Source organism: Borostomias antarcticus, assembly GCF_949987555.1.
Source record: "Borostomias antarcticus genome assembly, chromosome: 7".
Taxonomy (NCBI): domain Eukaryota; kingdom Metazoa; phylum Chordata; class Actinopteri; order Stomiiformes; family Stomiidae; genus Borostomias; species Borostomias antarcticus.
Genome location: NC_140240.1, coordinates 20,886,590 through 20,903,444, shown reverse-complemented (window position 1 = coordinate 20,903,444; position 16,855 = coordinate 20,886,590). Strand labels below are relative to the sequence as shown.

The 16,855-nt window shown below is 44.8% G+C and overlaps 1 protein-coding gene across 2 annotated transcripts in view; it reads right to left on the bottom strand.

Annotated features, from left to right (window-relative positions):
- The window catches only part of gtpbp2b (GTP binding protein 2b), a 40,800-nt gene extending 24,943 nt beyond the window's left edge, over nucleotides 1-15,857 (bottom strand). The window contains exons 1-7 of one of the 2 annotated variants that reach the window (XM_084440669.1): nucleotides 15,680-15,857; nucleotides 15,296-15,322; nucleotides 14,817-15,001; nucleotides 13,431-13,542; nucleotides 12,176-12,373; nucleotides 11,271-11,445; nucleotides 9,762-9,981 (exon numbers count right to left, since the gene is read on the bottom strand). In XM_084440669.1, coding sequence (XP_084296795.1) covers nucleotides 9,762-9,981; nucleotides 11,271-11,445; nucleotides 12,176-12,373; nucleotides 13,431-13,542; nucleotides 14,817-15,001; nucleotides 15,296-15,322; nucleotides 15,680-15,778 — 1,016 coding nt within the window. In that variant the 5' untranslated portion in view covers nucleotides 15,779-15,857. Of the gene's footprint in view, nucleotides 1-9,761; nucleotides 9,982-11,270; nucleotides 11,446-12,175; nucleotides 12,374-13,430; nucleotides 13,543-14,816; nucleotides 15,002-15,295; nucleotides 15,323-15,506 lie in introns of both variants that reach the window. The other variant, XM_084440670.1, reaches the window with a different exon arrangement.
- Nucleotides 15,858-16,855: the final 998 nt, after the last annotated feature.

Below are 16,855 nucleotides of genomic sequence, written 5' to 3'. Positions count from 1 at the left end.
ACCTATTGGTGAAACAGGAAGTCCTCATAACTCCTCCATACATTATCCGATTCGTCTGATATATCTCACGCTTCATGACGGTTCTGTCCTGAACACATCTATGTGTCAGTATTGCATCATACTTATAGCACCACCTATTGGTGAAACAGGAAGTCCTCATAACTCCTACATACATTATCCAATTCGTCCGATATATCTCACGCTTCATGAGGGTTCTGTCCTGAACACATCTATGTGTCAGTATTGCGTCATACATATAGCGCCACCTATTGGTGTAACAGGAAGTCCTCATAACTCCTCCATACATTATCCAATTTGTCCGATATATCTCACGCTTCATGACGGTTCTGTCCTGAACACATCTATGTGTCAGTATTGCATCATACTTATAGCGCCACCTATTGGTGAAACAGGAAGTCCTCATAACTCCTACATACATTATCCAATTCGTCCGATATATCTCACGCTTCATGAAGGTTCTGTCCTGAACACATCTAAGTGTCAGTATTGCATCATACTTATAGCGCCACCTATTGGTGAAACAGGAAGTCCTCATAACTCCTCCATACATTATCCGATTCGTCCGATATATCTCACGCTTCATGAAGGTTCTGTCCTGAACACATCTATGTGTCAGTATTGCGTCATACTTATAGCGCCACCTATTGGTGAAACAGGAAGTCCTCATAACTCCTCCATACATTATCCGATTTGTCCGATTTATCTCACGCTTCATGACGGTTCTGTCCTGAACACATCTATGTGTCAGTATTGCGTCATACTTATAGCGCCACCTATTGGTGAAACAGGAAGTCCTCATAACTCCTGCATACATCATCCGATTTGCACCAAATTGCTGACGCTTCATGAAGGTCACCTTCTGAACACATCTATGCTTCGGTATTGAGTTACACTTACAGCGCCACCTACTGGTGAAACAGGAAGTACTCATAACTCCTACATACATTATCCGATTTACTCCAAATTGCTCATGCTTGATGAAGGTCGCATCTTGAACACATCTGTAGGTCAGTATTGCGTCATTGCTACAGCGCCACCTACTGCTTACAGGAAGTCCTCATAACGCCTACATACTTTGTCCGATTTACACAACATTTCTCACGCTTCATCAAGGTACTGTCCTGAACACATCTATGCGTCGGTATTGAGTCACACTTAGAGCGCCACCTACTGGTGACAGGAAGTTTCTGTCAGTACTGGACACCGAAATAGCACACCCTTTAACGGCGCCACACCCCGACCCGCGTGGGGTGCGAGGGCCCGCTCACTGCTGCTCGCAGCACTAGTTCTCCTTCTTCTTCCAAAACAAATGCCTTTTTGGCGGCCTAAACATCGATGAAAACGGATGAAACTTTGCAGATACGTCAGTCCCGGTGAAAAATTTGATAATTCATGGGTGACGGAAATGGGCGTGGCAAAACGGCTCAAGAGCGCCCCCTGGAAAATCTAAAATGGCGAGCCCCACCTTTCAGTTTGATGTAGGCGAACGAAATTCGGAGGGCATATGTAGTTCATCGAGACGCACTAAAATGTCTCTTGGAGCTATACCCAACATGCAACAGGAAGGCCGCCATTTTGCTTTTAATGTGCCATTTTGTCCTTGTTTTGACCATTTCCATGCCTCGTACTTCGACGAACTCCTCCTACAGATTTCATCCGATCAACTTCATATCGGGTCAGCTTCATCTTAAGACCTTTGTGATCAAAAGTTATCAAAAAAATTGAGTTTTCACCAAACACCCTTGCCGTGGCGCCCCGCCAAGTTTGACATTTCGCCATAAAACACAAAGTCCTCATAACTCCTACATACATTATCCAATTTGTCCGATATATCTCACGCTTCATGACGGTTCTGTCCTGAACACATCTATGTGTCAGTATTGCGTGATACTTATAGCGCCACCTATTGGTGAAACAGGAAGTCCTCATAACTCCTGCATACATCATCCGATTTGCACCAAATTGCTGACGCTTCATGAAGGTGGCCTTCTGAACCCATCTATGTGTCGGTATTGAGTCACACTTACAGCGCCACCTACTGGTGAAACAGGAAGTCCTCATAACTCCTACATACGTTATCCGATTTACTCAACATTTCTCACGCTTCATCAAGGTACCGTCCTGAACACAACTATGCTTCGGTATTGAGTCACGCCTAGAGCGCCACCTACTGGTGACAGGAAGTTTCTCTCAGTACTGCACACCGAAATAGCACAGCCTTTAACGGCGCAGCACCCCGACACGCGTGGGGTGCGAGGGCCCGCTCACTGCTGCTCGCAGCACTAGTTAGGGCCCGAGCACTGGCGGTGCGAGGCCCTATTGTATTTCGAAGGATTATTATTCTCCTTCTCCTTCTCCTTCTTCTCCCCAAACAAATGCCTTTATAGTGGCCTAAACATCAATGAAAACTCACGAAACTTTGCAGATACGTCAGGCCCGGTGAAAAATTTTATAATTCATGGGTGACGGAAATGGGCGTGGCAAAACGGCTCAAGAGCGCCCCCTGGAAAATTTAAAATGGCGAGCCCCACCTTTCAGTTTGATGTAGGCGAACGAAATTCGGTGGGCATATGTATTTCATCGAGACACACTAAAATGTCTCTTGGAGCTTTACCCAACATGCAACAGGAAGGCCGCCATTTTGCTTTTAATGTGCCATTTTGACCGTGTTTTGACCATTTCCATGCCTCGTACTTTGACGAACTCCTCCTATAGATTTCATCCGATCAACTTCATATCGGGTCAGCTTCATCTTAAGACCTTTGTGATCAAAAGTTATCAAAAAAATTGAGTTTTCACCAAACACCCTTGCCGTGGCGCCCCGCCAAAGTTTGACATTTCGCCATAAAACACGAAGTCCTCATAACTCCTCCATACATTATCCAATTTGTCCGATAAATCTCACGCTTCATGACGGTTCTGTCCTGAACACATCTATGTTTCAGTATTGCGTCATACTTATAGCGCCACCTATTGGTGAAACAGGAAGTCCTCATAACTCCTCCATACATTATCCAATTTGTCCGATATAGCTCACGCTTCATGACGGTTCTGTCCTGAACACATCTATGTGTCAGTATTGCGCCATACTTATAGCGCCACCTATTGGTGAAACAGGAAGTCCTCATAACTCCTCCATACATTATCCGATTTGTCCGATATGTCTCACGCTTCATGACAGTTCTGTCCTGAACACATCTATGTGTCAGTATTGCGTCATACTTATAGCGCCACCTATTGGTGAAACAGGAAGTCCTCATAACTCCTACATACATTATCCAATTTGTCCGATATATCTCACGCTTCATGACGGTTCTGTCCTGAACACATCTTTGTGTCAGTATTGCATCATACTTATAGCGCCACCTATTGGTGAAACAGGAAGTCCTCATAACTCCTACATACATTATCCAATTTGTCCGATATATCTCACGCTTCATGACGGTTCTGTCCTGAACACATCTTTGTGTCAGTATTGCATCATACTTATTGCGCCACCTATTGGTGAAACAGGAAGTCCTCATAACTCCTACATACATTATCCAATTTGTCCGATATATCTCACGCTTCATGACGGTTCTGTCCTGAACACATCTATGTGTCAGTATTGCGTCATACTTATAGCGCCACCTATTGCTGAAACAGGAAGTCCTCATAACTCCTCGATACATTATCCAATTTGTCCGATATATCTCACGCTTCATGACGGTTCTGTCCTGAACACATCTTTGTGTCAGTATTGCATCATACTTATTGCGCCACCTATTGGTAAAACAGGAAGTCCTCATAACTCCTCCATACATTATCCAATTTGTCCGATATATCTCACGCTTCATGACGGTTCTGTCCTGAACACATCTATGTGTCAGTATTGCGTCATACTTATAGCGCCACCTATTGGTGAAACAGGAAGTCCTCATAACTCCTCCATACATTATCCAATTTGTCTGATATATCTCACGCTTCATGACGGTTCTGTCCTGAACACATCTATGTGTCAGTATTGCGTCATACTTATAGCGCCACCTATTGGTGAAACAGGAAGTCCTCATAACTCCTCCATACATTATCCAATTTGTCCGATATATCTCACGCTTCATGACGGTTCTGTCCTGAACACATCTATGTGTCAGTATTGCGTCATACTTAAACCGCCACCTATTGGTGAAACAGGAAGTCCTCATAACTTCTCCATACATTATCCAATTTGTCCGATATATCTCACGCTTCATGACGGTTCTGTCCTGAACACATCTATGTGTCAGTATTGCGTCATACTTATAGCGCCACTTATTGGTGAAACAGGAAGTCCTCATAACTCCTCCATACATTATCCAATTTGTCCGATATATCTCACGCTTCATGACGGTTCTGTCCTGAACACATCTTTGTGTCAGTATTGCATCATACTTATTGCGCCACCTATTGGTAAAACAGGAAGTCCTCATAACTCCTACATACATTATCCAATTTGTCCGATATATCTCACGCTTCATGACGGTTCTGTCCTGAACACATCTATGTGTCCGTATTGTGTTATACTTATAGCGCCACCTATTGGTGAAACAGGAAGTCCTCATAACTCCTGCATACATCATCCGATTTACACCAAATTGCTGACGCTTCATGAAGGTCACCTTCTGAACACATCTATGCGTCGGTATTGAGTCACACTTACAGCGCCACCTACTGGTGAAACAGGAAGTCCTCATAACTCCTACATACGTCATCCGATTTACTCCAAATCGCTCACGCTTGATGAAGGTCGCATCCTGAACACATCTGTAGGTCAGTATTGAGTCATACTTATAGCGCCGCCTACAGGTCAAGCAGGAAGTCATCATAACTCCTACATACATTATCCGACTTACTCAACATTTCTCAAGCTTCATCAAGGTACCGTCCTGAACACATCTATGCATTGGTATTGAGTCACACTTAGAGCGCCACCTACTGGTGACAGGAAGTTTCTCTCAGTACTGGACACCGAAATAGCACAGCCTTTAACGGCGCCGCACCCCGACACGCGTGGGGTGCGAGGGCCCGCTCAATGCTGCTCGCAGCCCTAGTTATTATTAGGGCCCGAGCACTGGCGGTGCGAGGCCCTATTGTATTTCGAAGGATTATTATTCTTCTTCCAAAACAAATGCCTTTTTGGCGGCCTAAACATCGATGAAAACGGATGAAACTTTGCAGATACGTCAGTCCCGGTGAAAAATTTGATAATTCATGGGTGCCGGAAATAGGCGTGGCAAAACGGCTCAAGAGCGCCCCCTGGAAAATTTAAAATGGCGAGCCCCACCTTTCAGTTTGATGTAGGCGAACGAAATTCGGAGGGCATATGTATTTCATCGAGCCACACTTAAATGTCTCTTGGAGCTATACCCAACATGCAACAGGAAGTCCGCCATTTTGCTCTTTATGTGCCATTTTGTCCTTGTTTTTACCATTTCCATGCCTCGTACTTCGACGAACTCCTCCTACAGATTTCATCCGATCAACTTCATATCGGGTCAGCTTCATCTTAAGACCTTTGTGATCAAAAGTTATCAAAAAAATTGAGTTTTCACCAAACACCCTTGCCGTGGCGCCCCGCCAAAGTTTGACATTTCGCCATAAAACACGAAGTCCTCATAACTCCTCCATACATTATCCAATTTGTCCGATATATCTCACGCTTCATGACAGTTCTGACCTGAACACATCTATGTGTCAGTATTGCATCATACTTATAGCGCCACCTATTGGTGAAACAGGAAGTCCCCATAACTCCTCCATACATTATCGGATTTGTCCGATATATCTCACGCTTCATGACGGTTCTGTCCTGAACACATCTATGTCAGTATTGCGTCATACTTATAGCGCCACCTATTGGTGAAACAGGAAGTCCTCATAACTCCTACATACATTATCCAATTCGTCCGATATATCTCACGCTTCATGACGGTTGTGTCCTGAACACATCTATGGGTCAGTATTGCGTCATACTTATAGCGCCACCTATTGGTGAAACAGGAAGTCCTCATAACTCCTCCATACATTATCGGATTTGTCCGATATATCTCACGCTTCATGACGGTTCTGTCCTGAACACATCTATGTGTCAGTATTGCGTCATACTTATAGCGCCACCTATTGGTGAAACAGGAAGTCCTCATAACTCCTACATACATCATCCGATTTGCACCAAATTGCTGACGCTTCACGAAGGTCGCCTTCTGAACCCATCAATGTGTCGGTATTGAGTCACACTTACAGTGCCACCTACTGGTGAAACAGGAAGTCCTCATAACTCCTACATACGTTATCCGATTTACTCAACATTTCTCACGCTTCATCAAGGTACCGTCCTGAACACATCTATGCTTCGGTATTGAGTCACGCCTAGAGCGCCACCTACTGGTGACAGGAAGTTTCTCTCAGTACTGCACACCGAAAATGCACAGCCTTTAACGGCGCCACACCCCGACACGCGTGGGGTGCGAGGGCCCGCTCACTGCTGCTCGCAGCCCTAGTTCTCCTTCTTCTCCTTCTTTACTCCAAACAAATACCTTTTAGGCGGCCTGAACATCGATGAAAACGGATGAAACTTTGCAGATACGTCAGTCCCGGTGAAAAATTTGATAATTCATGGGTGACGGAAATGGGTGTGGCAAAACGGCTCAAGAGCGCCCCCTGGAAAGTTTAAAATGGCGAGCCCCACCTTTCAGTTTGATGTAGGCGAACGAAATTCGGTGGGCATATGTATTTCATCGAGCCACACTTAAATGTCTCTTGGAGCTATACCCAACATGCAACAGGAAGTCCGCCATTTTGCTCTTGTTTTGACCATTTGTCCTTGTTTTGACCATTTCCATGCCTCGTACTTCGACGAACTCCTCCTACAGATTTCATCCGATCAACTTCATATCGGGTCAGCTTCATCTTAAGACCTTTGTGATCAAAAGTTATCAAAAAAATTGAGTTTTCACCAAACACCCTTGCCGTGGCGCCCCGCCAAAGTTTGACATTTCGCCATAAAACACGAAGTCCTCATAACTTCTCCATACATTATCCAATTTGTCCGATATATCTCACGTTTCATGACGGTTCTGTCCTGAACACATCTATGTTTCAGTATTGCGTCATACTTATAGCGCCACCTATTGGTGAAACAGGAAGTCCTCATAACTCCTCCATACATTATCCAATTTGTCCGATTTAGCTCACGCTTCATGACGGTTCTGTCCTGAACACATCTATGTGTCAGTATTGCGTCATACGTATAGCGCCACATATTGGTGAAACAGGAAGTCCTCATAACTCCTGCATACATCATCCGATTTGCACCAAATTGCTGACGCTTCATGAAGGTGGCCTTCTGAACCCATCTATGTGTCGGTATTGAGTCACACTTACAGCGCCACCTGCTGGTGAAACAGGAAGTCCTCATAACTCCTACATACGTTATCCAATTTACTCAACATTTCTCACGCTTCATCAAGGTACCGTCCTGAACACATCTATGCTTCGGTATTGAGTCACGCCTAGAGCGCCACCTACTGGTGACAGGAAGTTTCTCTCAGTACTGCACACCGAAATAGCACAGCCTTTAACGGTGCAGCACCCCGACACGCGTGGGGTGCGAGGGCCCGCTCACTGCTGCTCGCAGCACTAGTTTTAGTTGTTTTTTTAAAAACTAAATAAGAGGATATAGATTTTAAAGATAAACTTAATTCACTCCAGAGCTTAGGGCCTCTATAGGAGATATTGAATTGGTGACTTGATGTTCGGGTGGGAGGTATGTAGAGATTGTTGTTGATGTTCGGGTGGGAGGTATGTAGATTGTTGTTGATGTTCGGGTGGGAGGTGGAGGTATGTAGAGATTGTTGTTGATGTTCGGGTGGGAGGTGGGATGTATGTGGAGATTGTTGTTGATGTTCGGGTGGAAGGTATGTAGAGATTGTTGTTGCTATGCCTTGTGTGGTGAGAATGGACGTCTGATGTGAAAATAAAGAAATTACAGAACGTAACATTATTAGGTTTCCAATCTGGCAATTTACTATCTGTAGTCTAGCAGTCTATCAATTTGATCCTCATCTACTTATCCCAACCAATCATGGATGACTGTAACTGTGACCACAATATAAGCGTGGATGACGTCAGTATAATAACAATTCTAATCTAGCCAGGTGGTTATTTCCAATGTTTGTGTGTCTCAAGGACCTGCAAAATGTAGAGCCTTGGCAGATTTTATTTAGTGTCATGCACCAACAGTCCAAAGCAAATTCCTCATGTGTAAAAACCTACCTGATTCTGACTCATTCTGATTTAATAGTTTTTCAACTTGTTTCATAGTGTTTACATTGTTTCATATCAAAGTGTTAAAAGTAAAATTTTAATGGTATGCATAACTACGTGCTAATTCACTGATATTTCATAAATATAACTGTATGCCATCTTTGACATAGGTGGCAGTGGTTAACTGCCGAAACGGCAGGACTCCCTAAAGCTGGAACTTGTCTCTCTGGAGAGGTTCAAGGTTCTGGTAGCTGTCCTCCAAGTCAACTGTACACATTTCTCATAGCCTTTTTTTATTTTTGGATCTTGTGACCTCTTTTTGTGATTTCATGTTGTTTTGTCGTATCATGTCCCTATTCTGTATGTGTTATTATTGTAATCAGGGCGGCATTGAAAAAGAGAGCTTGCTCTTAACTGTCTTCCCTATCTAAATAAAGGTTCAATTCAATTCTGTGAGTGAAGACCTACGGGGGCCCCAGGGCTGTTAGCTACTCTACCTGGAGGACTGACAGAGAAGGACCAGGGCTGTTAGCTACTCTACCTGGAGGACTGACAGATAAGGACCAGGGCTGTTAGCTACTCTACCTGGAGGACTGAGAGAGGAGGACCAGGGCTGTTAGTTACTCTACCTGGGGACTGACAGAGAAGGACCAGGGCTGTTAGTTACTCTACCTGGAGGACTGACAGAGAAGGACCAGGGCTGTTAGCTACTCTACCTGGAGGACTGACAGAGAAGGACCAGGGCTGTTAGCTACTCTACCTGGAGGACTGACAGATAAGGACCAGGGCTGTTAGCTACTCTACCTGGAGGACTGAGAGAGGAGGACCAGGGCTGTTAGTTACTCTATCTGGGGACTGACAGAGAAGGACCAGGGCTGTTAGTTACTCTACCTGGGGACTGACAGAGAAGGACCAGGGCTGTTAGCTACTCTACCTGGAGGACTGACAGAGAAGGACCAGGGCTGTTAGCTACTCTACCTGGAGGACTGACAGATAAGGACCAGGGCTGTTAGCTACTCTACCTGGAGGACTGAGAGAGGAGGACCAGGGCTGTTAGTTACTCTACCTGGGGACTGACAGAGAAGGACCAGGGCTGTTAGTTACTCTACCTGGGGACTGACAGAGAAGGACCAGGGCTGTTAGCTACTCTACCTGGAGGACTGACAGAGAAGGACCAGGGCTGTTAGCTACTCTACCTGGAGGACTGACAGAGAAGGACCAGGGCTGTTAGTTACTCTACCTGGGGACTGACAGAGAAGGACCAGGGCTGTTAGTTACTCTACCTGGGGACTGACAGATAAGGACCAGGGCTGTTAGCTACTCTACCTGGAGGACTGAGAGAGGAGGACCAGGGCTGTTAGTTACTCTACCTGGGGACTGACAGAGAAGGACCAGGGCTGTTAGCTACTCTACCTGGAGGACTGACAGAGAAGGACCAGGGCTGTTAGCTACTCTACCTGGAGGACTGGGCGAACTGCTGTGCGGCGGTGACGGCATCATCAGGGCTGGCCACCACCACGGGCACCTTGTTGCAGCCGGGCTGCTTCAGGACACGCTCCAACTGGCGGACAGTCCGCTCCACCGTCCCCCGGGAGCACAGGTCCACCTTGCTGACGGCCATGAAGATGGGCACCTTGAGGGCCATGGCCAGGCCCAGGTGTTCCCGCGTGGTGCCAGCTGAGGACGGGGCGGGGTTATATCACATCACATCACATTACAAGTGACTAAATGCATAATCTAATAATAGTGCTAAATAAAAAATTTAGCAGTATATAAATACATCATGGCAGTCAGGCCAAAGATGCCCTCACACACGTACATACAGTACATATGCATACGCATGCACATACCCAAATGTCCAGTTGGATTGAAATAAGATGATAACTTTTTGGACTTCCTGATACAGACATTTCTGCATATACCACACTACCCCACAATATCCGAATCAGATCATTCTTAAAAACCATCTCATTCCTACACTTCAGTCTCCTAACTGCATTGCAGCTTTAAAGGACAATGCTCGTTTTTGACAACCTGGACCTTATTTACGACATATTATAAGACGTTTGACTCACCGAGATCACTTTGGTGTAGTTCGGAGGCATGTAGAAGAAATGTAAAATCCAGCGCGAGCCAGTATATCCATGTAATGGCGGTGGTGGGGGCACCGAGAATGCAGTTTCTAAAAATCTATTTTCTGCCGCGAAACGGTTGTTTTCATCAATCTGTCTTTATGAATCGCTAGTTGTGCTTACATAGAGCGTAGGCCTGTTGTGGTTGTTCACATGCCTCTGTAATATGATCTTTAGAAACGTCTTTCGAAACGAAATAGCTTCCCAACTTGCTCCAGCCCGCATGCGCACAGCGCGCAATCATTGCTCCAGCACGCTGTGCGCATGCGTGCTGGAGCAAGTGAGGAAGCTATTTCGTGTCTAAAGATGTTTCTAAAGATCATATTACAGAGGCATGTGAAAAACCACAACAGGCCTACACTCTATGTAAGCACAACTAGCGATTCATAAAGAGATTGATGAAAACAACCGTTTCGCGGCAGAAAATAGATTTTTAGAAACTGCATTCCGCCATTACATACTGGCTCGCGATGGATTTTACATTTCTTCTACTTGCCTCCGAACTACACCAAAGTGATCTCGGTGAGTCAAACGTCTTATAATATGTCGTAAATAAGGTCCCAAAAACGAGCATTGTCCTTTAACAATACTGTAGATAATGTTCTTAGTCACTTGTTTTTGTTTGTTTGTTTTGTTTGTTTAGAAAGAAGATGCACTTGTGAGTTCTGGCGAATAGTTATACACTGCCTACCGATGTTAAATGCAGTTATTAAAAGTCGCTTTGGATCAATCTAAAGCCAGATGACTGTAATGTAATGTTATTACATAGCAATGTGTACTGAAGAAGGTTAAATTGCGGAGCAGCCGAGCGTGTGACCAGGCCGGCTCACCCACCGATGCCGGTGTTGGCGCTGACCACCAGCATGGCGAAGTCGGGGCAGTAGCTGGTGAGGCCGAAGATGGTGGTCTTCAGGTACTTGTGGTGGCCCGCCAGGTCCATGAAGGTGATCATCTTGGATGAGCTTTCACAGATCTCCTCGGCCGTGCGCGAGTCACTGTAGTTCACCACCTGCACAACATGGACAAAGACTTAGTCAAAAAACAAAATTATATTACTGTATTTATTATACTTATTATTATTATTATTATTATTATTATTAGTAGTAGTAGTAGTAGTAATAGTAGTAGTAGTAGCAGTAGTAGTAGTAGTAGTATTACAATGGCAATAGGATTCTTTAGCCATGTAACCAAAACAGTTACGTCCAATAATGAGGACTAATTGATCCAAGTATGCTAGGTAACATACCTAAACTACAGTCATTACAGTGAACAAGAACATCTTTTTGGCTGACATGATAGGGATTAGATATGTAACGGTCTGAAAATTTCACATCATGATTATAGTGACCAAAATTATCATGGTTATCAGTATTATCGTGGTATTGTTAAAGTATGCTGAAACTGTTCAAAAACTACAGATACATTTCACCAAGGTTTATATTGAAAACCACAAATGGCAAATTAGCAGCACTATGCACCTTCTGTTTGCATAAACATTAAAATAATGCATTATGGAGACTGCTGCTAACTTTGGTTGATGCTGGACAGTATTTACAGTGAGTTTTTCAAAGTGCAGAAATCAAACATGGTTTCAGTGAGGATTTTTTATCACAATTCATTTAATCTGCTTTTATCATGGTTTATCATTACATCGGTTATCGTCACATCCCCAATGGGGCTCAGATGTGACAACACTTGTGTCATCTTCCCTCTCTGTCCGGGGCCACGTTCTCACCCACCTCCCCTTTGCTGTTGAAGCCCAGGATCTCGAAGCTGATGCTGGACGTCCTGCCGGTCTGGATCTCGTGCAGGTGTCTGAAGAGGTTGAGGCGCGCCCGGCCTCGGCCGTTGTCCAGCTCTCCCTGAGTCAGGACTCCTAGCAGGGTGGACTTCCCCGAGTCCACGTTTCCCAGCACTGCCACACGCAGGTCCAGAAACTGCACTCATACACAGATATATCAACATATATAGCAATATAAAAGTACAAAATATTACACAAGACACTACAAAACTTATGCTTTTGAGTGCAATTTGGGGAAATAATATTTGTTAAAGGTGAATGCTCTTTTTCGACAACCTGGACCTTATTTACGGCATATTATAAGACGTTTGACTCAGCGCTCTACGGCTCACATTCTCTACGCTACGATCGGCTTCCATCATATTCTAAGTCATCTTCTATATTCTCAAAATCTGATAAATATTCAGCCATATTGCACACAATATTCCAGGCACCAACAAGCCGATCGTAGCGTAGTGTAGCATACAGACGGAGAATAGCCAGTCTGCGCGCTGTGCGCATGCCTGCTGGAGCAAGTGGGGAAGCTTTATTTAGTTTCTAAAGACGTTTCTAAAGATCATATTACAGAGGCATGTGAAAACCACAACAAGCCCTCGCTCTATGGAAGCACAACTAGCGATTCATAAAAATAGATTGATGAAAACAACCGTTTCGCGGCAGAAAACAAATTTTTTAGAAGCTGAATTCTCTGTGCCCCGTCCAGCGCCATTACATGGATATACTTGGCTCGCGCTGGATTTTAAATTTCTTCTACAGGCCTCCGAATTACACCAAAGTTATCTCTGTGAGTCAAACGCCTTTTAATATGCCGTAAATAAGATCCAGGTTGTCGAGAAAGAGCATTCTCCTTTAAATCTTAACGTGAACAGTAACCTTACAAGTTTCTCTGTAACTGCCCTGCTACTGAAGTGCGGCAAATTGCTTTAAAATTTTGGTCCGACCTTGTGTTAATAACCCACATTTAAAAGCAAAGTGACAGATGAGTTCAATTAGCTAAATATTGTATTGCCATTTCCAGTCAATGACTTGGTTTGATTGCTCTGATGTATTTCAATGGATTGCACCAATTTGTAATACAGAAAACAGTATTTGCTATAGGCTAATTGCACATGTTGTATTGCTTATCCATTTACAGACACATTCAACATGCAGCGTACAATTTTCAAAACACAACATCCTCCGCTTCATCTCACCTGCTGGTCGTCTGGGACTTTTCTAACGAGAACCTCTGCGATTTTACGGCAGTTTCTGTCCAAGTCGTGGTCCACCTCCCTCTCTCTGAGGAGCGTGATGTCGGCACCGACCCTGGCAGTGAGCAGATTAGGGAGCTAAATGGTAAATGGACTGCACTAATGTAGCGCTTTTATATGGTAAATGGACTGCACTAATATAGCGCTTTTATATGGTAAATGGACTGCACTAATATAGCGCTTTTATATGTAATATGGTAAATGGACTGCACTTATATAGCGCTTTTACTGTACAGTATATGGTAAATGGACTGCACTTATACAGCGCTTTTATCCAAAGCACTTTACAATGAAGGCCTCTCATTCACCCATTTACACACACACACACACACACACACACACACACACACACACACACACACACACCAATGGCGGCAACTGCCATGCAGCTGCTCATTGGGAGCGATTTGGGATTCAGTGTCTTGCCAAAGGACACTTCGATACGTGGACAGGAGGAGCCGGGATTCGAACTACTGACCCTAAGATCATTGGAAGTCCCGCTCTACCTCCTGAGCTACAGCCGCCCAGGTAGCCACGTTATGGCCCAGATGAACCGGGTTGAATGACATCAACATCGAGAAACGATTCAGCTACGCCTCACTTGATGTGGCTCAGTCTCTCCCAGTTCAAGGGCACGCATAGGCTCTCTCTCAACTATACTAGGCTCTCTCTCAACTATACTAGGCTCTCTCTCAACTATACTAGGCTCTCCCTCAACTATACTAGGCTCTCTCTCATCTATACTAGGCTCTCTCTCTCATCTATACTAGGTTCTCTCTCAGCTATACTAGGCTCTCTCTCTCATCTATACTAGGTTCTCTCTCAGCTATACTAGGTTCTCTCTCTCATCTATACTAGGTTCTCTCTCAGCTATACTAGGCTCTCTCTCTCTCTCTCTCAACTATACTAGGCTCTCTCTCAACTATACTAGGCTCTCTCTCATCTATACTAGGCTCTCTCTCTCAACTATACTAGGCTCTCTCTCTCTCTCAACTATACTAGGCTCTCTCTCATCTATACTAGGCTCTCTCTCTCAACTATACTAGGCTCTCTCTCATCTATACTAGGCTCTCTCTCTCAACTATACTAGGCTCTCTCTCTCAACTATACTAGGCTCTCTCTCATCTATACTAGGCTCTCTCGCAACTATACAAGGCTCTCTCTCTCAACTATACTAGGCTCTCCAACTATACTGAGCTCTCTCTCTCAAGTATAGTGACAACTGAACGAAGTCCCTGAATTTTGACTGAACTGAATGACTGTAATAAAATTGATTATAATAGCTATAAGGACTTTAAGGGGGAGTTCAAGCAAACATGAGCGATGTACTTCTCTGCCATCCTGCGCAGGGTCTTCAGCGAGGCTCTCATGTCCGTCTCCGACAGTCCGACCAGCAGGCCATTGTCCTCCACCCCAATCTGATACACCGCCTCCCCCCGGCCCTCCTGAAGACGCCACTTCAGCTGGGTGGCCAAGTGCTCAAATCTGTATTGAGTGGGGTTCACCAGTTTGAGCTGGGACAAAGATTGAAAATTAGATATAGAGGGTTTTTCACAGCCCGTCATCAGTCAGCCATGTTGAAGGTTTGGCTACAGAATGTAGATAGCTAACTAGATATATAGGTCTGTCTATCTGTCTATTGATCTATCTATATAGTAGTTAGCCTAAACCTAAGATTAAACCTCCAACATGGCCGGCCGTGAAAACATATTACTATCTTGTGTACATATTAATATCTTGTGTAGAACAGTGCAGCACGGTCAAGTGATACTGGACATCAATTGCACAGAGAAGCGTGAATATGATACCTTGTATTCAATGTTGCCCTCTTCTGCCTGTAAAAAGGAAGGGTAAAATCAGCTCAAATATAACTGTGTCACCACCACGCCCCCTTATAACTGACAGGTTAGCTGGACAACTGGGCTGACATTTTGCAAAACCCAATAGCTACTAATAGCTAGCATCAAAAAGCAGACATGTATCTGGATACAAACGTATACAAGGGTTAGCTAAGCTCACCATAACGTTACGTCTAAAGATGGCCTCACGTCACAGATCATCTGCCAGACACAGCTCTGTAGCTAACCTTTGCTAGCTACCGTAGCACTGCAGTGCTGCTAATGCTAGATAACTTAGCTAGGCTAACGTTAGCTACTGGCTGGCTGATAGAATGGCAAACAGCAGCTAGCTACCTCCGGTGGTAAATATGGCGGTGCTTTGTTATTTCTTGTTTTTTTACTTCTCCGCCTTTTCCCTCGTTTGCCTCTTTTCGTACGCGATTTTTTGGACATTGTCCTTTTCCCAACATTGTTGCCCGAACTGGGTCCTTGAAAAGTGGACTTCAGTCCAGCAGCGGCTCCACTCTCCGGTACCCTGGCATCCATCAGGGGACTGACAGTGCCTAAGCCCCTCGTCTTGTTTCGAGGGCTGCGGACTCGAAGTGCAGTCTCGCGAATCACTGTACTTAGTTTCTATTCTAAAACTTTAAATCCACAGAAACCGGAGCGGTAGATGGGCTACAGCCTACAGGCATGTCGGTCGGAGCCTCTCTCCTCTCCATCCTCCATCACAGCTGAGCCGTCAGCTGGGACGTCGCGCTCGTCAAGTATGACGTAGCACAGTGCCCGTGGTAGTGGGTTGTTCTCAAGCCCCCAGGAATCGAAATCTAAAGGAAGGCCTATTGAACCGCGCCATCTTGGCTAGATTTGTAGTCACTTGGCTATTTCCGGTTACTTTTGACTTGCGCAGTTGAGCTTCTCTGGCCGACGCGCGTCCACGAAAAAGTTCACATTTCTCTGAAATGTAGACGCGCGTTCCCGGCTCTCCCCGCTTTGATTTAGCAATGAAAACCGGCTTGCATATTAACCTGTTTTTGTCAAATATATCAATTGGAGAAATTATTTTTTGATCCTGGCATCTTAGTTTTAACAAGTTAAATATAATTGAACATGTTTTGTTTGCTAGTAGATGGTATTCATTCCGTTCGCGATAACGTTATTGCAGCCAGGCTAAATTCCTCCAGGGAGCCAGTGACAGGCGAGTTGAAGAGCTTCACTCCCCGCCAGCAGGAGCTCTGGCCGCGGCTACCGCATCTCGGAAAACCCGCTGAGTTCGTGGCTGCTATTTCACACTCGCCCTTGATCAATCCCAATACCGATCCATGGTAATAATGAATCAATCGTTCAGATCAGATCGGCAGTGCTGCATGCATGTTACAACATCATTGTTAGCTTTATTAACATAACCATAGCCTACATTTATCTCTCTAACGTTAGGCTATCCATCTTACACCAGTCGGCCATTCGATAGCTGGAAGCGGTCAACGCCAACGTTGACTGAAAACACCCAAACTCAGTGTATCGTTTCAT